Source organism: Mesoplodon bidens (assembly GCF_964165515.1).
Source record: "Mesoplodon bidens genome assembly, chromosome: 11".
NCBI classification, from domain to species: Eukaryota; Metazoa; Chordata; class Mammalia; order Artiodactyla; family Ziphiidae; genus Mesoplodon; species Mesoplodon bidens.
This window is the reverse complement of record NC_138167.1, coordinates 91,893,168-91,916,230: the sequence shown is the minus strand read 5'-3', so window position 1 is coordinate 91,916,230 and position 23,063 is coordinate 91,893,168. Positions and strand designations below refer to the sequence as shown.

The 23,063-nt window shown below is 33.2% G+C and overlaps 1 protein-coding gene across 1 annotated transcript in view; it reads left to right on the top strand.

Moving 5' to 3' along the window:
- LRRIQ1 (leucine rich repeats and IQ motif containing 1) overlaps positions 1-23,063 on the top strand; it is a 187,279-nt gene that overhangs the window by 41,237 nt on the left and 122,979 nt on the right. The window contains exons 12-15 of the mRNA XM_081249779.1: positions 9,608-9,801; positions 10,324-10,451; positions 15,368-15,441; positions 19,163-19,256. Of these exons, the coding sequence (XP_081105905.1) occupies positions 9,608-9,801; positions 10,324-10,451; positions 15,368-15,441; positions 19,163-19,256 (490 nt within the window). The remainder of the gene's footprint in view (positions 1-9,607; positions 9,802-10,323; positions 10,452-15,367; positions 15,442-19,162; positions 19,257-23,063) is intronic.

Here is a 23,063-nt window from a genome sequence, read left to right as displayed (position 1 = left end):
GTTGAGATTTTAAATTATTCCATTTTTCTTTTCTATCATATTACCATTTTTATATTATTTTACTATCCTTTTGGTTTACTATAGATATTACATCATGCCTTCTTTATTTACCAAATCTAAGTTTATTTAGCACTTTCCTCTCTTTTTTCTTTTTTTTTAAACATCTTTATTGGAGTATAATTGTTTTACAATGTTGTGTTAGTTTCTGCTGCACAACAACGTGAATCAGCTATATGTATATATATATCCCTATATCCCCTCCCACTTGTGTCTCCCTCCCACCCCTCTAGGTGGTCACAAAGCACAGAGCTGATCTCCCTGTGCTATGCAGCTGCTTCCCACTAGCTAGCTATTTTACATTTGGTAATGTATATATGTCCATGCCACTCTCTCACTTCATCCCAGCTTACACTTCCCCCTCCGCGTGTCCTCAAGTCCATTCTCTGCTCCTGCGTCTTTATTCCTGTCCTGCCCCTACGTTTATCAGAACCATTTTTTTTAGATTCCATGCATATGTGTTAGCATATGGTATTTGTTTTTCTCTTTCTTACTGACGTCACTCTGTATGACAGACTCTAGGTCCATCCACCTCACTACAAACAACTCAATTTCATTTCTTTTTATGGCTGAGTAATATTCCATTGTATACATGTGCCACATCTTCTTTATCCATTCATCTGTCGATGGACACTTAGGTTGCTTCCATGTCTGGCTATTGTAAATAGTGCTGCAATGAACATTGTGGTACATGGCTCTTTTTTTTTTTTTTTTTTTAATTTTATTTATTTATTTATTTTTGGCTGTGTTGGGTCCTTGTTTCTGTGCGTGGGCTTTCTCTAGTTGCGGCGAGCGGGGGCCACTCTTCATCGCAGTGCGTGGGCCTCTCACTGTTGCGGCCTCTCTTGTTGTGGAGTATAAGCTCCAGACGCGCAGGCTCAGTAGTTGTGGCTCACGGGCCTAGTTGCTCCGCGGCATGTGGGATCCTCCCAGACCAGGGCTCGAACCTGTGTCCCCTGCATTGGCAGGCAAACTCTCAGCCACTGCGCCACCAGGGAAGCCCTACATGGCTCTTTTTGAATTATGGTTTTCTCAGGGTATATGCCCAGTAGTGGGATTACTGGGTCATATGGTAGTTCTATTTTTAGTTTTTTAAGGAACCTCCATACTGTTCCCCATAGTGGCTGTATCAATTTACATTCCCACCAACAGTAGCACTTTCTCCTCTTTTCCAAGGCAATTCTAGGGTCTTAGAAAGCTTAAACTTTATTTACTCCCTCCCAACTTAATGTGCTATTGTTGTTGAGTATTTTAACTCTGCATGTGTATATATGTACCTATATGTGTGTTTCAAATGCCTTAAGACATTATTATTTTATAAAGACAATATCATTTGGATTGATCCATTTTTTAAACCTTTCCATTGATCTTTATTCTACGTTTCATCTGTGATATTCCTTTCACCTGAAGAATATGCATACACACACACACATATCTCTGTTTATGTATTTTGAGATATATACTTACCATTTGGCATGCATTTTTGCATTGTGAATGGATTTTATTTTATTATAGCTTTCCTTGCCTAGGGTGATGTGCAACAACCTAATGGTTGATCCTTAGAAGAAAATTTATTTTTCCCCTCCTAAGATATATATATTTTTGGCCATTGTTTTCATCAGTTTACTCTGATGTTTCTACTGTGGTTACCTTAGTATTCACCCTGCTTGAATTCATTTTGCCTCTTAAATCAGTGGCTTGGCATCTTTATTCAGTGTTGAAAAATTCTGAGCTACCTACTTACCTATAGATCTAGATCCAGATATATATTCCCACTATATTCTATAATCCCCTTATGCTTTTATAATTCTCTTACATTTCTTTTGCATCTCTATGCATCATTTTGGATGTTTTCTTGTGACTCAAATTATGGTTCACTAATTCTCCTTTCAGCTGTGTCTAATATAATGTCCAATCCATTCATGAAAGTCTTGTTTGTAGTTGTAGATTTTCAAGTTTAGAACTTTTATTTGCTTCTTTTATTTAGTGTTCAATTCACATTTTTATAGTATCTAATATGTAAGTTTCCAATTTTAATATGTTCAACAAAGTTTTGTTAATTTCTGTGTCTGGTAACTTCATTATCTGGACACCCTATGGATAGTTTCTATTATCTCTTCTCTTGATTTTTGTTCACATGATGTTATTTCCTTGCTTAGTTTTTTGTCACTTTACAGTCAGAAAATACTAAGAAAAACAAAACTATAGAATCAGTTTGAGGCTATGATGTTATTATTTTCCTCCAGAGGTCTTTATTGTTTAAAACTGCAAGCATTAGTGATCTATGTACAGCTAAATCCATGTTTTGCTATTGATATTATTTAAAGCTTGGCTTCAGTACCTTGGGAGCTATTCCATATTTGGATTAATGTGTAGCACATAGAGGTCCAACCAAAAGTAAGGTAGGGATTTGTTAGGCCTCTTTTGCTGAGAGCTCTGGAGCCCAAATTTTGACACCCTGATGCCGCAAGCTTTCCTTTCTCAGAATTAATAGATATCCTGAATAATGTGTTCACCTCATTTCTTCTGGAACTTAATCCTCTTATTCTATAATACCATTTTAGTTCTTAAATGCCTTCAGCAGCTATGTTTATATTTGTTTTCTCATTACCTAGTCTGTCTTTACTGTAAACAGAAAGTCTTTGCTACATTTTCTATTTTCCCCTTCTCTTGTCTTCTTTTGACTTACTTGGTATTTTCCCCCTCATTTTCTCTTTTGTCTCAATCTTTTGATAGTTATATACTTTATTTAGTGGTCACCGTAGAAATTATAAAATATACTCAATTTATCTCAAGTTAATTGGTGTCTTTACCTCAAATTTCCTGACTTATATGTGTTTGTTTTTCAGGATTTTAAATGTATATTATTATTATTTATTTATTTATTTATTTTTTTGGTACGCAGGCCTCTCACTGTTGAGGCCTCTCCCGTTGCGGACGCAGGTTCAGCAGCCATGGCTCACGGGCCTAGCCACTCCATGGCATGTGGGATCGTCCCGGACCGGGACACGAACCCATGTCCCCTGCATCGGCAGGCGGACTCTCAACCACTGCGCCACCAGGGAAGCCCTTAAATGTATTTTTATTTAACTCTTCAAGCTATACATTATGGTTATTTTATACAGTCAAAGTTTGATCATATTTGCCCATATTTATTGCTTTTATGCCTGTTAGCCTTTTCATTTAAGATCTTGGATCTCTTTTCTTCTTCCTGATATACATCCTTTAAAATTTCCTCTAGTAAAAGAACTAGTTTATGGAAGATAATTTTTCTGTAAATGTGCTTACTTAACATTCATTGTTAAATCATAATTTAACTGGGTGTATTTTTATAAATTGAAGTTTATTTTCTTTCAGTAATTCGTAAAATCATTCCGTTACTTTTTTACTTTCACTGTTGCTTTAAGAAGTCAGCTGTGTTAAATTTTGGAAACTTTGAGGGTATTTTCTATGTCTTTTCAAGTATTTTTTTTCTTGTTATTCCTGTTATGAATTTTTATTCTGATGTGTCTAAGCATGTATTTCTTTTTAATTCATCCTCTTAGGGTCTGATGCAATTATTGAATATGTGATTTTCACTTTAAAATTTTATCTGTTAGCCATTATCTCTTCAAAAAGCTTTTTTCTTCCTCATTTTGTTGAAACTCTACACATATATTAGATTTTCTGACTCTTGCCTCCATATTTCCTATATTCTATCTTTCTGTCTTTTTTTGCTGCCTCTAGTTACTTTCTATATACCTATATTCCAGTGAAAAATTCTGACTTGCTGTTAATCCTGGTCATTGAGTTTTTAATTTGAATTAATTCTGATTTTCACATGGGTCTGGTTTTGCTGGGATTTGTTATTTCTGCTAACTCTTACTTATGGCATCTTATTTCTTTGTGTTTTTCATGTGATTTTTTTTTGTCACCTGTTTATTTCCCTTGGAATTTAAGCTTTCTGATTATTCCTAGTTATGAGATTAAATTTTGTTCTTTAGAGATTTTTCAGATGCAGAAGGACACAAACAATCTAGAATGATTTGTGCTACATTTTTGGTGGAAGTTTTCTGATTACCATGAAAATGAATTTGAGCCATAAACCTATGGGAGAGTCAGCTTGTATTTATTATTTTAAAGGAGGATTTTTTTCCCCTCTTACTGAGATTGAGATAGGTAGTTTAATTTCCTGTCTTCAGTTGGGTGTAGCTGATTGGGGTCCAGGTTTACTTGGAATTGTCTGTCATACTTGCCTCCTATTGGTGAATTTTAAGTTTTGTTTCCTCAAACTGTGAGGGTATAGAAATTGATCTTCATATTCACCAGATTTAACAAGTTTTCTTGCACTGAAAACTGGCTTTACTGTTCTGCTTGCTTCTCTTTGCCTACCATATGTATTTAGATTTTGGACTAAGAATTCTTTGGTTTCTTAACAGCTCATTTGGAAACATTTAAAAAAATGTAATTACTGTTTTTAGTTATTTTCAGGGGTGAAGACCACAGTATCTGAGCAGAAATTTCTGAAAATGGAATTTTGTATTTTTTTCTAAGTAACTTTTAATCTAATCTACACAATTAATATATGCTTATTGTCTCTAAATTATGATGTGAAATGACAAGATAATAAGCCATATTCCCACCATCCAGATATAGCCAGTATTGGTGAGCTTTCCAGATTGTTTTCTATCCATTTTAAAAATCACTACTATAATATTTTTTGTAATTAACTTTATTCACTTAATAAATCATGAATCATTGTACATGTCATAATTTAAAAAAATATTCTAGTTGAATTTATCAAGTAAATGATACTTGAGCAGAGATTCTGTCTATATCCTTTTTCTATTTCTATGAGGACACAACACAGTCTTAGGACTTGTAGAATGAGTTATGAGTTTTATATTACAAGTAAAGCTATTTTTGCAAAATACAGATTTTCATATTTCTTGTAGAAGTGTGGAAACTATAAATGCTTTACATATGTTAACAGAAAAGATACTTCATGCCTATTATTTCAGGAAGTTAGAAAAAAATGTCACATATAACTATTAAGAAAATAAAACTCTAATAAGCATAGCTAACACCTGAATAGAAATTCAAAACTCTTTGAGGAATAACAAATATAAAATGGTAAAAAAAAAAAAGTCCTCCTTTATGAAGGAGGCATATTTATGAAAAAAATGTGATCAAAATAAGAAATCACTTGAATGAACATGATCTATAACAATTCAGACAATGGTGCCAACTTTTTCTATATAAATAAATGTACTTAGGGTACAGTTTAGTTAAAGAAGGTTTAGATAATTAAGTAAAGTTTAATTAAACATGAGACAAAGCTTAATAATACCTGTGATTATTAGGGTATATATAAAAAGATGGGCTCTAGGCATATATTTTATATTCTAATAGTAAAGTAACAGTTAACTTTTTAGTATTTCTTTTGAGATGATGCAGTCAAAACTTTTATCACTACTGACATAGAATTTCAACTTGAATTTTTTAAAAGTACAGTGATTTATAAAGTAATCAATTGTTGAAATATATTAAGGTATCATAGAATAATCTTTCGATGATCAAAAATTATACACACGTGAATTACTGGTTGGAAACATTCATTTTCAGCAAATTTTCCTGCAGTTTGCTAAGATGGGACATATTTAAAAGCTCATGAAAACATTGCTAAGCAATAGAGCAGGAAATTATATGAAAGTGTTTTGATTTCAAAATTTTAGACTGTTAGCTTCCTCATACTACAAATGATAAAATTATCTCATTTACAATTCCATCCCCCCCTAATAATTTTGTCAATTATAATATTTTTGTTGTTCAGTGATTTATAAAAAGATGTGCTTTGATTAATTTATTTTAGGCAATACTAACTCCTCTATAAGAAAATAGAATAAATTAGGATATTTACACTTTTTCCAATCTTCTTTTCCCTTCACAATTTTTGTTTTTCACATCAGGATTTATGACATCAAATCAGGATTTATGACTCTATCTTATCTCCTCTGGCAGCATTAGATCTGTATGAAAATGGGTCAATACCGGTCTTTTTTTTTTTTTTTTTTTTTTTTTGTGGAACGCAGGCCTCCCACTGCCGTGGCCACCCCCGGTCGCGGAGCACAGGCCCCGGACTGCAGGCCCAGTGGCCGTGGCTCACGGGCCCAGCCGCTCCGCGGCATGTGGGATCCTCCCGGACCGGGGCACGAACCCGTGTCCCCTGCATTGGCAGGCGGACCCTCAACCACTGCGCCACCAGGGAAGCCCAATACCAGTCTTTTTTTTAATGACAAACTGCTTCTTTCATCTCCTGCTTGTCTGGATTACATAGTTCATTAACTCTTTTTACATCTTATTTTTCAAAGAAGGACTAGTGGATGCTATATTCCCTGAATTCTTTCACATTGAAGAGTATCTGTCAGTTGCCTTCATACTTGAATGAAAATATAGCTGTTCATTCTATTTTTGGGTCACATTTTCACTTGATATTTCATGGACATTGCTTCGTTGCATTTTGATATTGTGTGTTGCTGTGGTTAAACTAGAGGCTAACTTGATTTTACTCCCCCAAAACTGGTTTCTGCCCAGATACCTGAATAGTATTTTCTTTGTCCTTCATTAATAAATTTAGCAAGACGTCTTATTGTCAATAAACCCACATAAGTTTTTTTGTGGAATATAATGTCCTTTTCAAACTATAGATTGTTATTTCTTCATTTCTGAAAATTTTTGTTTTCTATATATTCGAACACTTTTTTGGTTTGGTTCTATTTTTCAATCATGGATGATCCATATTTTGATTGACTTTATCTGTTATGTCTATTTTTATTTAATTACCGTAATCTTGCTGCTTTGTCTTCTGTTTCTTCACATTATGTTCTCAGTGTGATTATCTCTTCTTGTGAGCAACTCAATCTTTAGCTCTCTGTCCTGTACAACATTTTTTCTAAATTATTTTTTAGTTCTGTCATGGTGTTATTTTGGTCCATTTGTTTACCTACATCTGTTATTTTAGTATCTTTGAATTCTTGTTACATTAAATTTCTGTAAATGTTTTTCCCTAGCCCAAAACATTTTCAAACATATTTTCTTCTTTCTCATGTTTTCTTCCGAATAGGATCCTTACTATATTAGTTATATACTTTGGTGAAGCAGAGTACCCCCAAATTTAGCAATTTAAAACCAAAGACATTTATTACCTCCTATTTTCTGTGGATCAGGTATCTGGAATTGCCTTAGTTGGTGGTTCTGGCTCAGGGTCTCTCTTGAGGTTGCAATGAAGCCATCAAACAGGACTGCCATCATATCAAGGTTCAGTGAGGCTGAAAGATCTACTTTCCATCTCACTTTTCCCTTTAAACCTTTGATCTTAAAATCTAAGAGGTATGCCCCCCCTGTCTATGTACAGTGTTCCCACACTTTGGCTATCTAACAAACCCTTCTGATGGATGACAGCATCAGGTTTTCTCATTTTTCTTCAGTTCAATAACCATTTGGTGATGGTGGTGGTCAGGAATAAATACAGAATAACAGTTCTATTCAGTACTTGCTCTGATTTTTTTCAAATATATTGTTTTAAAAATATTATACAAGAAGTGCATTCTCATTTAAAAATTTTAAAAATAGAGAAGTATACAATGTAAGCAGTGAAACTTTCTCTCTCTGCTTACCCCGTTCTCTTTCTTACTTTGCAGTAGTAACCACTGTTCACAGTTGCTTACAAATCAATCCAGACCTTGTTCTATGCGATACAATTAATAGATGTGTAGATTGAAAGTCAGGTATATTCAATAGCTAAAAGCCTATGTATGCAACTTAGGTTTTACATACAGTAGTACATCATGCACATACTTCTATGTCAGACTACTTCATGTTGAAGATTATACATATTCATTTGATAGATACTCCATAATTTATTTAACTATTCGCTACTGATAGACATTTAACTTTTCTCCATTTCTTTGTTTAAATAATATGGCAAGGAATTTATCTATATATTACTTCATAGTTGTGTGTATGTGTGTATGTTAGTATATAATGGATTCCTAGAAGTAGAAATGCTCAGTCAAAGATTCCTTAGTATCTGAGGCTTGAAATCATGATAATTTCACTAGATTGGAATCTCTGATGGGTTGTTGAATAGATAAGTGTAACTTCTCTGTATATCGATTGATAATCATGGTGTCTTAATACGTGAAGTTAGCTGATAAGCTTTATTTAATTCCTCCTAGCCTAACATGTCACACACCGATGGTTGTTTCTTACATATGTAGGCAGCCCTAAGGTGGAAACACGTGTGACATGTTCGAGGGAACAGCCAGGAGGGGTCAGCATGTTAGAATGAACCAAGAGAAGGAGACAGTAGCAGAGGATGAGTTCAGAGATAGGGTTTCCATTTTAAGGACTTTGGAGGATCTTCTCTCCATTGTCAAATATCTAAAAAGTAGTCTACACTCACTGTCTTCACTTCCACTGCACTGTGGCTTTCATCCTGTTTACTCCGTGGATGCCTCTAGCAAAAGTCTTTGGCTGCTTCACTACTTGTCAAGCAGTGGCCTCTTCATACTCCTTTGCCCACTCTGATTCACACTGTTGACCATATATAATTTAGTGTAAATAAAAATGCCTTTGATAATTGTAAAATGTACCTTTACTAATCACTCCCATCATCACAGAATCTCATCTGCCTTTTCCTCTCCCAATTGTTCTGCTTTATGTGCTATTTCCTTTAATTTTTAGCTTTTGTACCAAATCCTTTACCTTTCTTCAGTGTGTAACCTAATATTACACAGGGTAGTAACTACAGAGAACATATGTAGTCCAATATTCAATCTAATAAAATTTTCTAGATTTTTAATATCTTCCATGAAATTTTTACAGACTTCCTCAGCATCTCTTTCCAGTGCTAACTATGATGACTTATTTAAACAACCTCCTCAGTTTTTTTTTTTATGGCCACTGAGCTATAGTCTAAGGCTCCTCTGATAGTTTTTAGATTGGAATCATATTGATTTTAAGTTTATCTGGGTAAAAAGGAGGCCACTTGTGACAATCTTATAATACCAGAAGAATATACTAATATTTTATTGGTTTTAATACAGTTGCACCTACTTCATTTGTGAATCTAAGGTAGATATTTCAATGGTAGAAAAATTGTACTCTGCAATTACATTCTGTAATTACATTCTGCAACAATCTTAACCAAGCATTGAAAATTCAAAGACCCTGGAATTGAACTGAAAACTGTTATTTTTTCAATGACTCCTCCCTCTCCCTTGTTCCATTGTCAACTGAAAATAAAACATTCAGCGCCCAATGTATGACTTCTAGTATTTTGTTCAATTTTGAAGTGATATATAATTAAGTCATTCAAAAATACGTCTCTTAGGCACAAGTTTAAATAATAATACATTTTACACTTACACATTTTTCACCAGGAAATTGGGCTAAGTCTTGTCATTAGGAATATTAGAAATAAAAAGATGTAGTTATTTAGAAAAAAATTGAAACTCTAGAGTCTGGATGAATGTATGATAAAGTGATCATGGAAATTTTTTTCTTCCAGCTGGCTTAGAATCGTTGAAAAATCTTCAGCAACTAATTGTGGACCATAATCAGTTAATCAGTACAAAAGGTCTTTGTAATACGCCTACCATTATATACCTGGATTGCTCACATAATCATCTTACTGAAGTTGAGGGCATTGAAAACTGTGGATTGCTCCAAATACTGAAGTTACAGGGAAATTATCTAAGTGAGGTAATTCCTTTGAATTAATTGATTTCTGTGATTAACACAGCATTTTTCTTTTGCTAGAAATATCAATCATACATTTTAAATGCATTTTTAACTTTTATTCTTTTTACTTATCAGCTGTATTTGATTTCCAGTTTAAACTATTATATACTTTTCACTATTTAAAACATGTTCAACATAATTACAATATTTTATAAGAAATCTAATTTAACATTACTTTTTTATAATACTAAAATATAATAAATCATAACTTTTCAGTTATGATTCAGTGTGTAAGTGGGACCAAATTTATCTGAAATTCTAATTAAAATTTGTCACAAAGTATTAAAAAAAATGCTAACTATGAAAATCATTATTGGAAATTTTATTCATACTAAAATTCTCATACTATTATACTTTGATTTATGATATGCTGTTTACCAGAATATGTCTGTTGTTAGTTTTGGTAGGTTTATTGTTTTAAATTTGGCTAAATGACAAAAATATTTTGCTTAATATAAGCTAATAACCCAAATTTAAATATAGCTTCCATCCTTGGAGAACCATGTTCTTCTAAGAGAATTGCACTTGGATGATAACAACATTTCAAGTGTGGAAACATTTTCTTCATATTGGCTGCCTTTACTACAAATCCTGAGTATCTCTCAAAACAGGTAAAAATATAATTTGCTTAATTAAGCTTAAATGCAGTGAATGATTAACATAAATGTGTGATCTTCATAATAAGTAGAAAAGCTGTTAGGTGTTTCCAGTAATTCAAGGAATGTACATTACAATAAATTGGACATAAATTATAAATATAACTTCATAGAATTAAAAAAATTAAAGTGTATTGACATATCCTCAAATTTTAGTAGAATTTTAATTGTCACTTATTTACTCATTTTGTTTCTTCTCAAAAATGTACTTATGGAAATCTCTCAGGGCAGGTTTGTTTATATTTGTAAAGATATAGTTCTTGGAAAATACAGGAGGTAGTTAATTTAATTCAGAAGAATGTCTCATTCTCTCAAATGGTACTTATTAAGTCCTGGAAGAAAGATTTTTAATCTGCTCTCAACTTGCATGTCTTTTTGTAACTGTTAAGATTGATTTAAATTTGATTTCCCTAAGGATATAACGTAACACTTAAAAAAAATACCTTAACATTAAGTTGATATGGGTACCTGCCACAGAAGATCCATTTAAAACCACCAAACATCTGGATCTTTGCAGAGAATAAATGTCTAAAACCAAAACAGGAGCACAATATGTGTATGTCTCCCTCTGTTTAATATTTCATTGAGACCTATTCACCCTAATATGATTAATTTGTTTATCAAAGGCACAAGGAGTAGGGGAAAGGAGCTATCTTTAACAAGAAATTGCTTCTGTGAGTTATACAATTCTTGCAAAACAAGTGAACAAGACAACTCAATGTTAATATATATGTACCTGTCCCCTCCCAAACGTAGTTTTCTCTCAATTTCTGTCACAATAGTGCTCATCCTTTGAGCATATATGTCCTAAATGATTTAACTTACACCTATTAAATAATTCTACTATTTGACAGATCAAAAACTGAATCTGTATTTTTAAATTCCCTCAAATTATTTTAATCACATCTAAAATATGACAGTTGATTTGTCTTTAAAAGGATATTTACCCCGAACAGCACTGTCAGATAATACTAAAGTAATTTGGGCCATCACAAACTTATTGGATCTTTTCACAATATTTTTCAGGTAAGAAATACAACTTCAATAGAAATACTCAGGTATGCTTTGGACATATGAAGTAAATCACTCAGTAATTAACATATCTAGTATATTTTATAGAACTAGATCTCAAGCCACATTGATAAGCATAATAATTTTTAAAGAATTTAGAAAATATTTAAATCAAGAACATCTTTTGAGAAATAATGCCTTTATTTCTTTGGACAATTTATGCCATCAAAGAAATATTCTGCTTTTAAAAATTAAAATTAACACTAGCTGATAGACTTTTGCCCTATCAATATGATGTGCCTTGTTTCTCATATCAATCTGATATGACCAGGAATTTTATAATTTTATAATAAACTGGACTATTAAAAAGTTTTTAGAGTTTATAACAATAACTGGGATACTTAAACCAAATAATCCATATTTATAATTTTGTTTGTTTAGCTTTATAACATTTGGATATTGAGGTGGTGTTTGCCATTTTAGGGGATACAAAACTGAGTACCATATGTCCTGACCCTCAAAAAAACTCTTAGATGTAAAATAACAATTTGTTGAACCTAGCTATATAAAAAAGTGGTGAAATTATTATATAATATATGCTATTTTGAATTTTTAATAATATTGTCATTTATATTTGAAGATATTTTTAATGGGTCTCTCAAAGCTCTTTGCACAACTAACCTCCTACCATTTCCAGTAGGATGAAAGAATAAGTCCTGAGGACACCAGGGAAATGTGATTGATAGAAATGAACGTATAGAGTAGTGAAATTATTTCCTAAAATTGTAGTGAAAAATTATCTTCAAACTTGGGATTTTTCACCATAAGCTAATATCATTAACTGTAGAAATTACCCATTTTATGTTAAGCTTTTACATGTGCATTGACTTTTTAAGAACTATTTTAGGTTTGATAAAGCTCAGGGTCAACAGATCTGGGTTTGAATTCTGAATCTACAACTTATCTGTCAGTTGACACTGATTAACTCTTTTCTCACTACCTGATCCTCAGTTTTTTCACTTGTAAAAGGGGTGGTAACACCTACCTTACCTATTTTATAGGATTTTAATGATTACCCAAAAGGAAAATGTATGTCAATACATTGTGAAAACCTGAGAAGAATTTTATAAATGTGATATTTGGATTTGTGTGTGGTATGTCTTTTAAATTGTATGTGTTTTTCTTTTAATTTTTAATAAATACTTTCATCACGAGGAAGAAATTATGTGCCCATATGCTTTTTTCCAACAAATGAAATACATATAAAGAATGATACTTAGTACATATTGTTTGAAATACGTGTTTCATCCTGACTTCTGTTTTAAATTTTCATTAGGACATGTGACTGTTTTAAGTTTTTCTCAGCGGAGTTCTAACTGGAAGACTTTCCAGCTTCATAAGCCTTTCTACTTCCAGTGAGACTCTAAGTAGGAGCAGAAAGTGGAAACTATTACCCATTGGCTGCTCATTGTACAAATCTTTTGCTTTTTGTCGTCTTTGAAATTTATATCTTTTTTATGCCCAGGGCTAATGTGACAAGGTCAAATGGTATTAGGTTTTCACTAATGTCCTTTGTCTTTCTGGTTTGAATTTTCTTAGAAAAAATATACACAGAATGTCAGTAAAAGGAAAAGTTCTAGAGGTTAAAATAAAAACGATTCTACTATTAGGTTTCTACCATCCTAATGGTGAATAAATAGCCAGTTTTCTTGATTAAAATTTCCAAAAAGGAACATGATTCTAAAAGCATGGTTATCTGAAAAGACAAAATTTCGATATTATGAAAAATATGTGGTCAAACCAAATATTTCTTCACCTGATGAAATACTTTATTTTTGCAAAGGGAATTTTTATTTTTAATTCTAACACTTTATTGGTTATTTTTAGTTAATGTCTTCATATAACCTATGTTACCAAATATTGCCATATAACCTATTGGTTAAAAACATGAGATATTCTGAAAAAAGAAAACTCATTATCTATTAATCTTTCAAAATCCATTTAGTAGGAGGGTAAAGATTTAGCATTAGAAATATACTAATGGTAAAAAAGAAATAATTTTCTTTTAATAAATACATTTATTATCATTATATTTTCACTTAAATAACTTAAATTTCTTACTTGTAGTAATGATCTAGAATGCCTGAATAGGAAATGTCACAAAACTAGGACTTGAATGCACTAATTACGTATTGACAAAGTTTTAAGTTTCTTTTTCGGTGTACATGTGACATTTCAGTAAATTTTTTCTTAAAGAGTATGTGTACAAATAATGAACTGTATATGCAAATGTAATGTCCAATATTTGATCACTTTTTCTTTTATTACCTTGGATTTTTCCCCCGGAAATTGTTTTTAAGAAGCAGTGTTATATAGGTAGTGTAAATAGTAATATTGTACTTAGGATTGGCTACAATCAGAGAGGTCTTCCAGACTCCTTATTTAGTCTATTTTATCATCAGTAGCATCTTCTGTCTCTCTTCTAATGCAGAACAGGATAATACAGGAGAGGAGTTAATGTCAGTACAAGGGTTGGCTTTGTGCCATGAGGCTTCCAGTCACAGTATTATCCTGTTAGCTTCTGATCTTAGAATAATAGTACTTTTTTTTTTCCTACCGTGACAGGGTGTTGGTAGAAATAAAGATGTAAATATCTCTGCCAGGTAAACTGGAGGGACAATATAAAAAAACCAAGAAAGTAGAAGTGGAAACTAATGCATACTTTTTTTGTACCAGAAATACTCATTTAGTGGAAGTATATTTTTAACATATATGTATCTTCAACATTTATAGAGGGGATTAGTTCAGATTAGTTTTGCATTTGTGATGAGAATATATTTTATACGAAGTAAATTTTATCTTGTTTAAAGATTTAGATGAACTAGCTTAATTTTTATTGCCAAATAGGGTAATATGATATTATGTAACAAAGTAAGTGTAAATTTGTCTTAGTTGGAAATGTAAATCAAACTAAAATTAATTTTCCCTTCATAGCTTTTGTTACCAATACAGTGAATATTTTCAGTATCACTTATGTTCCTTGTTTGGATATGGGGTCTTAATGACAATTGTATCTTAGAAAATGATAGAAACTTTTAAAAGTAGTAGAAAAGTTTATTATTATTAGAATTTGAACACGCTTGTTTTAATGAGTATTAATTTTAAAAATTAGTATATTTCTGCCAAATTTAAGTTTATTCTATCAATAGAAAACAGTTTCTATTATGTGTTCCTTAAATGCATATTTCCAATTTAAAAATAACCCCAGTGTAACCTTGTGCACTTACAGAACTTATAATACTTTTAATCTAGTAAGCGAAACCTTTTTTAAATTAGAAACAAAACTAGTGACTCTAATTAAAGTTATATTGCTAAAAAGTAAAAATACATATTTTTAATGTTTTTACCTCTTAATGGTTTGTTAAATGTTTGAGCCAGAAAAAAAATACATAGAAAATATGAATTCTGTGTAAATTTGGCCATATGCAAAGATAAAACAAAACAATAACAACAAAAAACCCATTTATTTTTATTTAAGTACCAAGTACACATTAAGCTTCATGATAATTATGATTGATACTAGCAATTCCATGATCACATCTCTTTAGAAATAAATATACATCTTTCATTATAGAATAAATACTTAACATCTTATAATTACTGCATTTTTAATAAGTACTGTTAGTAAAGATTATATTATTGTATTCTATTGTGAAAATGCAATTGTATATAGTTATACATTTCTGCCAAATTTATAACTTATAACATTATATAATTGTGTTATATAAATATATAATTACATCAATAATATTAAGAACATTCCAATTTAAAATTTTTATAAATTCCATTTTGGTTTTCAGCTTGACAAAAATCATACCACTTTTTCATTTTGTTTCTTTGGAAAAACTAGATGTCAGCAACAATTGTCTTTCTGGTAAGTTTATAGTAATATATAATTGTTTTTTAAATAATAGGCTTTTGACTTTCTGTTCCAAGTATGGTAAGGCGTTGTTTTGGGTAGATGAGTTAATGGCATTTACAAATAACATATCTATACAAAATGGTGTAGAGGAGGAAAAATTTCCTCTACCTTCTCAGGCTAAGCCTGAGAATTAAACTGATGTAAGTCAGATAAACAGAAAAAGAGAATACAAGTTTTAATTGTTTTTTTTTTTTTTTAACATGTACATGGGAGTTCTCACAAGAAAATAAAGACCCCAAGAAGCAATTAGAGTTGAACTTACATAGTGAGCTGGACAAAGAGTAGTAAATTGTGAAAATGTGATGAGGCAGAGGGGCTTGGGCTAAGGTCGTTAATTGGATGGAAAAGTGACTAGGAAACAAAGGCTAGTTTAACAGGTTTGTTTGTATACATATCTCTTGGCCTGGACTTCCTGTCCTTGTGATAAGAATGTCCCTTTGCTTCTGGTATAGGTCGAATATCTTTCACATAGGAATTTAATCTCCTGCTTTGAAGAAAAAGAAGGAAGGTCAGAGGGCCCTTGCATCTGCTCTTTTTTAAGTGCCTTTAACTCAAAATAGTCAAAATGCCAGAATGGCGTACTGAGGTGCGGTGTATTCTAAACTCCTTCAAATGTGTGGCGAAATAATTTAATTCAAAATTTCTCTCCACTTTTAAAATCATATTACTTCCATATCTTTCTGGTAAACCTGGGAAAATGTCAGAATTATATTCTTATTTAAAATTCATATATTTTTTACCTATGAAATGGATAGGCTAATGAAGGTAAGTAAACAAACTTGTGTTAAGTTGTTGACTCCTAACCAGACATCCATTAAAAGTTTATTAAATTAAAGAATGATGAATTGATTTGGTTAAACAGTCCCTCCCCCCAAATTTCCCCATCCCCATTTTCAACCAGTCCCCTCATAGAGACAATCACAGTTCTAAATTTGTCACCATAGGTTAAATTTGACTGTTGTACATCTTTGTATTAATGAGATCAAATAGTATTTGCTTGGCATTCATGTGACATTCCACCACATCAGTTGTTCAGTTGTTTGTATAGGTAGTCTTTTTTTTTCTGAACTATAGTCCTTTGTATAAATATATTACACTTTGTCCATTATCCTGTTTATTGATATTTTAACTGTTTGCTGTTTGAGGCTACTATGATTACAAAGTTCCTATGGAAATTCTTGTACAAATATTTTTGTAAACATATGTTTTCAGTTCCCTTGGGTAAATGTTTAGAGTGTAATTACTGGATAATAGAGTAGGTGCATGTTTAGCTTTATAAGAAACTGTTAAAACTGTTTTCCAAAATAGTTGTAACATTTTATTTCCCCGCTAGTGATGTGTAAGAGTTCCAGTCGCTCCATTCTTACAGGGTTTTTAGTATTTCATTGTGTTATTTCATTATGGTTTTAGTTTGCATTTCCCTGATGGATAATGATATTGAACCTCTTTGCATGTATTTATTGATGATTTCTGTATATTCTTTTGTGTCTATTCATGTGTCTTACCATTTTAAAAATTTGGTTATTTGCCTTTTATTGATTTGAATAAATTCTTCATATATTCTGGATGAAATTCTTTGTCAGACATGTTTTGTGGATGTTTCTCCCAGTCCCTCTTTTACCTATTAATTTTGTTAATGATATCTTTAGATGAGCAGAAGTTTTCAATTTTGGTGAAACTTTATTATTTTTAATAGTTTTTGCTCTCTGTATCCTTTGTAATATTTTTCTACCTCCAGATTGAGATGATTTTCTATGCTTTCTTACTTTCTTGTAAGAAAGTAAGAAGTCTTGTACTTTAAGTTTTTACTTTTAGGTCTGTGATCCACCTCAAAGTAATTTTTATGAGAGGTTTGAAGTAGAGGATGAGTTCAGTTTTTAATATGGATATTTAGTTAACTGTTCCAGCAACATTTGTTGAACGAACTATTTTCACCATTGAATGACTTTGATGTCTTTGTCAAAAAATTGATTTACATTTTGCCTATGTTGGGATGTGTCCCTATTAACTGATTTTCTCTTAATGATAAGTCATATTTTCCTATTTTTTTATGTCCAATAATTTTTAACTGTATGTTGAACATTGTTCGTAGTACAGTTTGCTGAGTCTGGCTGTTGTTGTCTTCCTTTTAAAGGATATTAAGTGTAATTTTTTTTTTTTTTCCTGGAATTTAGCCCCCATTTAATGGGTTTTTCATTTATGTCTGAGTTTCTCAGAAGAAGGCCTTCTGATTCTTGCCTTGACAGTATTGACTTTGCAATTCAGAATCCTTGAGATGCTGTCATCTTGCTGCTCAGAGCTGGCCCTCATTAGTGACTACTGCTGTCCCTCGCACTATTATTTTTTTATTTTATTTTATTTTTCCGGTACGTGGTCCTCCCACCGCCGCGGCCCCCCCCGCTGTGGAGCACAGGCTCGGGACGCAGTCTCAGCGGCCATGGCTCACAGACCCAGCCGCTCCGCGGCATGTGGGATCCCCCCGGACCAGGCACGAACCCGTGTCCCCCGCATCGGCAGGCGGACCCCCAACCACTGCGCCACCAGGGAAGCCCCTTAAGTGTAATTTTGGTGGCAGTTAAAGTAGTGGTGGATAATTTTGTTGCTGTCAGCCTTAATTTCACTCCCTCCTAGGACAAGTCATTTTAGTTTTCAACTCTCAGTGCATGCCCCTACCCCAGGGCATTGTCTTCACTCCTAATGCATGGTCTTTCTGCATTTTAGCTGCATCTCTTAGCTATTCAGTTGAGTCTCATCTGACGGGGCTGAAATTCCAATGTCTTTCACTGCTGCATGAACTATAATGTCATCATTCGGCTTTTAGCCTGATAGCAGGTTATCTCTGCTAGGTTTTTCAGAGTGTTGCCCTGCCTGTAACTCCTAGCACTCCAAGGACCTGTGGCAAATCCTCACATAGACTTCTTCCCCCAATTTCCTCCCCCCAACATATGCACACACAGTTTCTTCTCAGAACTTTTCACCATAAATTCCAGCTTCACATCTAAACTGTGCCTCCTCACTCAGCAAAACAGCCTCTTTGCTTGCTTTCCACTTTCTTGCTCTAAGGTAAAATGCATTTAGGCAGAAAACCATTGTGATTGTCAGCTCACCATTTGTGTTTCCCTTTTCTCTGAGTGAGGCTTAAGAACAGGTGCTTCATGTTTATTGCTCAGTTTTATGATTGTTTTCTGTGGGAGAGTAATTCTGGTATAAATTACTCTTAATGTATCCTAGATTGACCTACTATTTTTACTTTTGAAAGTATAAATATAATTCTGTTTAGGCATACGTTCAATTTTACCACTATCTTATTACTTTTTATTTTACTTTTTTAAATTTTGTATTTGCAATCTGGGACAAACTGCTCTAAGCCCTTTACATACATTGTCTCATTTAATCCTCATCCTATGAGATAGAGATGAACCTGAATCATCAAGCAGTTGTATGATTTGCATAAATTCACACAGTGGCTAAATGGTAGAAATATGTATTTTGACAGCAGAGTCTATGTTCTTAATATGGGCTCCTTTTAAAAGCATATCATATTCTGCAAAATAAATATTTTTGTTGCCTTTCTTTAATAGCTAACCCATAAATAAAATGGTCATTGATTTATGATTATTTTTCGTTATCTGTGATAACTTTCATAATAATTTTTATTGTTTATTTTCTATAGATCTTACAAGTGCCCTAAGGTGGTTTGATGCATGCTTTTCTCTCCATGAATTGTGTCTCACTGGAAACCCACTTCTTCAAGAAATAAACTGGAGGTAAAGAAACAATGTTGCACCCTATGTACATACTTTATTATAGTTGCAGAGAACACAGTTCGATGAAAATTGTTCTGTATATACTAATTACTTGGGAAAAGTTAATAAATAATTTAAAAGTTATTCAAAACAAAGCAGTTTTGTAAAAATAGTTTAAAAAATATCTTCTAGCTAAAATAATTTTTGTACATGTATGAACTAATGTAAATTTGAAATGATAATTTTGATCCATACCATGGATTATGTGACACTTTTAGTATGATGTCAACTTAGGTTTTGTGTTTATAGAAAAGACATTTCCTGGGAATTACTTTTTTTTTTTTTTTTTTGCGGTACACGGGCCTCTCACTCTTGTGGCCTCTCCCTTTGTGGAGCACAGGCTCGGGACGCGCAGGCTCAGCGGCCATGGCTCACGGGCCTAGCCGCTCAGCGGCATGTGGGATCTTCCCGGACCGGGGCATGAACCCGTGTCCCCTGCATCGGCAGGTGGTCTCTCAACCACTGCGCCACCAGGGAAGCCCAGGGAATTACTTTTTCAGTCATCTAAATCCCATAGCTTGCTATTTAAAATTATTTCCTTTCTGCCAGTAATTTGATTTTGTTTTATTTTCTTAAAAGAGAAAGTTGGTGTCTGTTAAAGTATGTATTATAAGTATATGTGAATTCATGCCTCTACTTGGAATATTGCAGTACCTAGATGTAAATGAAAAAAAAATTTGTGATTTTTTTTTAAACTTTTTTTTTTTTAAATTTAATTTTTTTAAATTTTTGGCTGCATTGGGTCTTTATTGCTGCCCGTGGGCTTTCTCTAGTTGCAGCAAGCGGGGACTACTCTTTGTTGCAGTGCACGGGCTGCTCCTTGCAGTGGCTTCTCTTGTTGCAGACCATGGGCTCTAGGTGTGCGGGATTCAGTAGTTGTGATGCATGGGCTCAGTAGTTGTGGCACATGGGCTTAGTTGCTCCATGGCATGTGGGATCTTCCCGGACCAAGGATTGAACCCGTGTCCCTTGCATTAACAGGTGGATTCTTATCCACTGAGCCACCAGGGAAGTCCCGTGATTTTTTTTTTAATTTAATTTAATTTATTTTTTTCTACAGCAGGTTCTTATTAGTCATCAATTTTATACACATCAGTGTATACATGTCAATCCCAATCTCCCAATTCATCCCACCACCACCCCCGCCCCCCGCCACTTCCCCCCCTTGGTGTCCATACGTTTGTTCTCTGCATCTTTGTCTCCATTTCTGCCCTGCAAACCGGTTCATCTGTACCATTTTCCTAGGTTCCACATACATGCGTTAATATACGATACTTGATTTCTCTTTCTGACTTATTTCACTCTGTATGACAGTCTCTAGATCCATCCACATCTCTACAAATGACTCAATTTCATTCCATTTTATGGCTAATACCCCATCGTATATATGTACCACATCTTCTTTATCCATTCATCTGTCGATGGGCATTTAGGTTGTTTCCATGTCCTGGCTATTGTAAATAGTGCTGCAATGAACATAGGGGTGCATGTGTCTTTTTGAATTATGGTTTTCTCTGGGTATATGCCCAGTAGTGGGATTGTTGTGTCATATGGTAATTCTATTTTTAGTTTTTTAAGGAACCTCCATACTGTTCTCCATAGTGGCTGTATCAATTTACATTCCCACCAACAGTGCAAGAGGGTTCTCTTTTCTTCACACGCTTTCCAGCATTTGTTGTTTGTAGATTTTCTGATGATCCCCATTCGAACTGGTGTGAGGTGATTCCTCATTGCAGTTTTGATTTGCAGTTCTCTAATAATTAGTGATGTTGAGCAGTTTTTCATGTGCTTCTTGGCCATCTGTATGTCTTTTTTGGAGAAATGTCTATTTAGGCCTTCTGCCCATTTTTGAATTGGGTTGTTTGTTTTTTTAATATCAAGCTGCTTGAGCTGTTTATATATTTTGGAGATTAATCCTTTGCCGTTGATTCATTTGCAAATATTTTCTCCCATTCTGAGGGTTGTCTTTTCATCTAGTTTATGGTTTCCTTTGTTGTGCAAAAACTTTTAAGTTTCATTAGGTCCTATTTGTTTATTTTTGGTTTTATTTCCATTAATCTAGGAGGTGGATCAAAAAAGATCTTGCTGTGATTTATGTCAAAGAGTGTTCTTCCTAAGCTTTCCTCTAAGAATTTTATAGTGTCCGGTCTTACATTTAGGTCTCTAATCCATTTTGAGTTTATTTTTGTGTATGGTGTTAGGGAGCTTTCTAATTCCATTCTTTTCCATGTAGCTGTCCATTTTTCCCAGCACCACTTATTGAAGAGACTGTCTTTTCTCCATTGTATTTCCTTGCCTCCTTTGTCATAGATAAGTTGACCATAGGTGCATGGGTTTATATCTGGGCTTTCTATGCTATTCCATTGATCTATATTTCTGTTTTTGTGCCAGTACCATATTGTCTCGATTACTGTAGCTTTGTAGTATAGTCTGAAGTCAGGTAGTCTGATTCCTCCAGCTCCGTTTTTTTTCCCCTCAAGACCGCTTTGGCTATTCGGGGTCTTTTGTGTCTCCATACAAATTTTAAGATTTTTTGTTCTAATTCTGTAAAAAATACCATTAGTAATTTGGTAGGGATTGCATTGAATCTGTAGGTTGCTTTGGGTAGTATAGTCATTTTCACAATATTGATTCTTCCAATCCAAGAACATGGTATATGTCTCCATCTGTTTTTATCATCTTTAATTTCATTCATCAGTGTCATATAGTTTTCTGCATACAGGTCTTTTGTCTCCCTAGGTAGGTTTATTCCTAGGTATTTTATTCTTTTTGTTGCAATGGTAAATGGGACTGTTTCCTTAATTTCTCTTTAAGATTTTTCATCATTAGAGTATAGGAATGCAAGAGATTTCTGTGCATTAATTTTGTATCCAGCTACTTTACCAAATTCATTGATTAGCTCTAGTAGTTTTCTGGTGGCATCGTTAGGATTCTCTACATATAGTATCATGTCATCTGCAAGCAGTGACAGTTTTACTTCTTCTTTTCCAGTTTATATTCCTTTTATTTCATTTTCTTCTTTATTGCCATGACTAGGATTTCCAAAACTATGTTGAATAATAGTGGTGAGAGTGGACAATCTTGTCTTGTTCCTGCTCTTGGAGGAAATGCTTTCAGTTTTTCACCATTGAGAATGATGTTTGCTGTGGGTTTGTTGTATATAGCCTTTATTATGTTGAGGTAGGTTCCCTCTATGCCCACTTTCTGGAGAGTTTTTATCATAAATGGGTGTTGAATTTTGTCAAAAGCTTTTTCTGCATCTATTGAGATGATCATATAGTTTTTATTCTTCAATTTGCTAATATGGTGTATCACATTGATTGATTTGTGTATACTGAAGAATCCTTGCATCCCTGAGATAAATCCTACTTGATCATGGTGTATGGTCCTTCTAATATGTTGTTGGATTCTGTTTTTTTTTTTTTTTTTTACATTTTTACATGTATATTAATCAGTGATATTGGTCTGTAATTTTCTTTTTTTGTAGTATCTTTGTCTGGTTTTGGTATGAGGGTGATGGTGTCCTCATAGAATGAGTTTGGGAGTGTTCCTTCCTCTGCAGTTTTTTGGAAGAGTTTGAGAAGGATGGGTGTTAGCTCTTCTCTAAATGTTTGATAGAATTCACCTGTGAAGCCATGTGGTCCTGGACTTTTGTTTCTTGGAAGATTTTAAATCACAGTTTCAATTTCATTACTTGTGATTAGTCTGTTGATATTTTCTATTTCTTCCTGGTTCAGTCTGGGAAGGTTATACCTTTCTACGAATTTG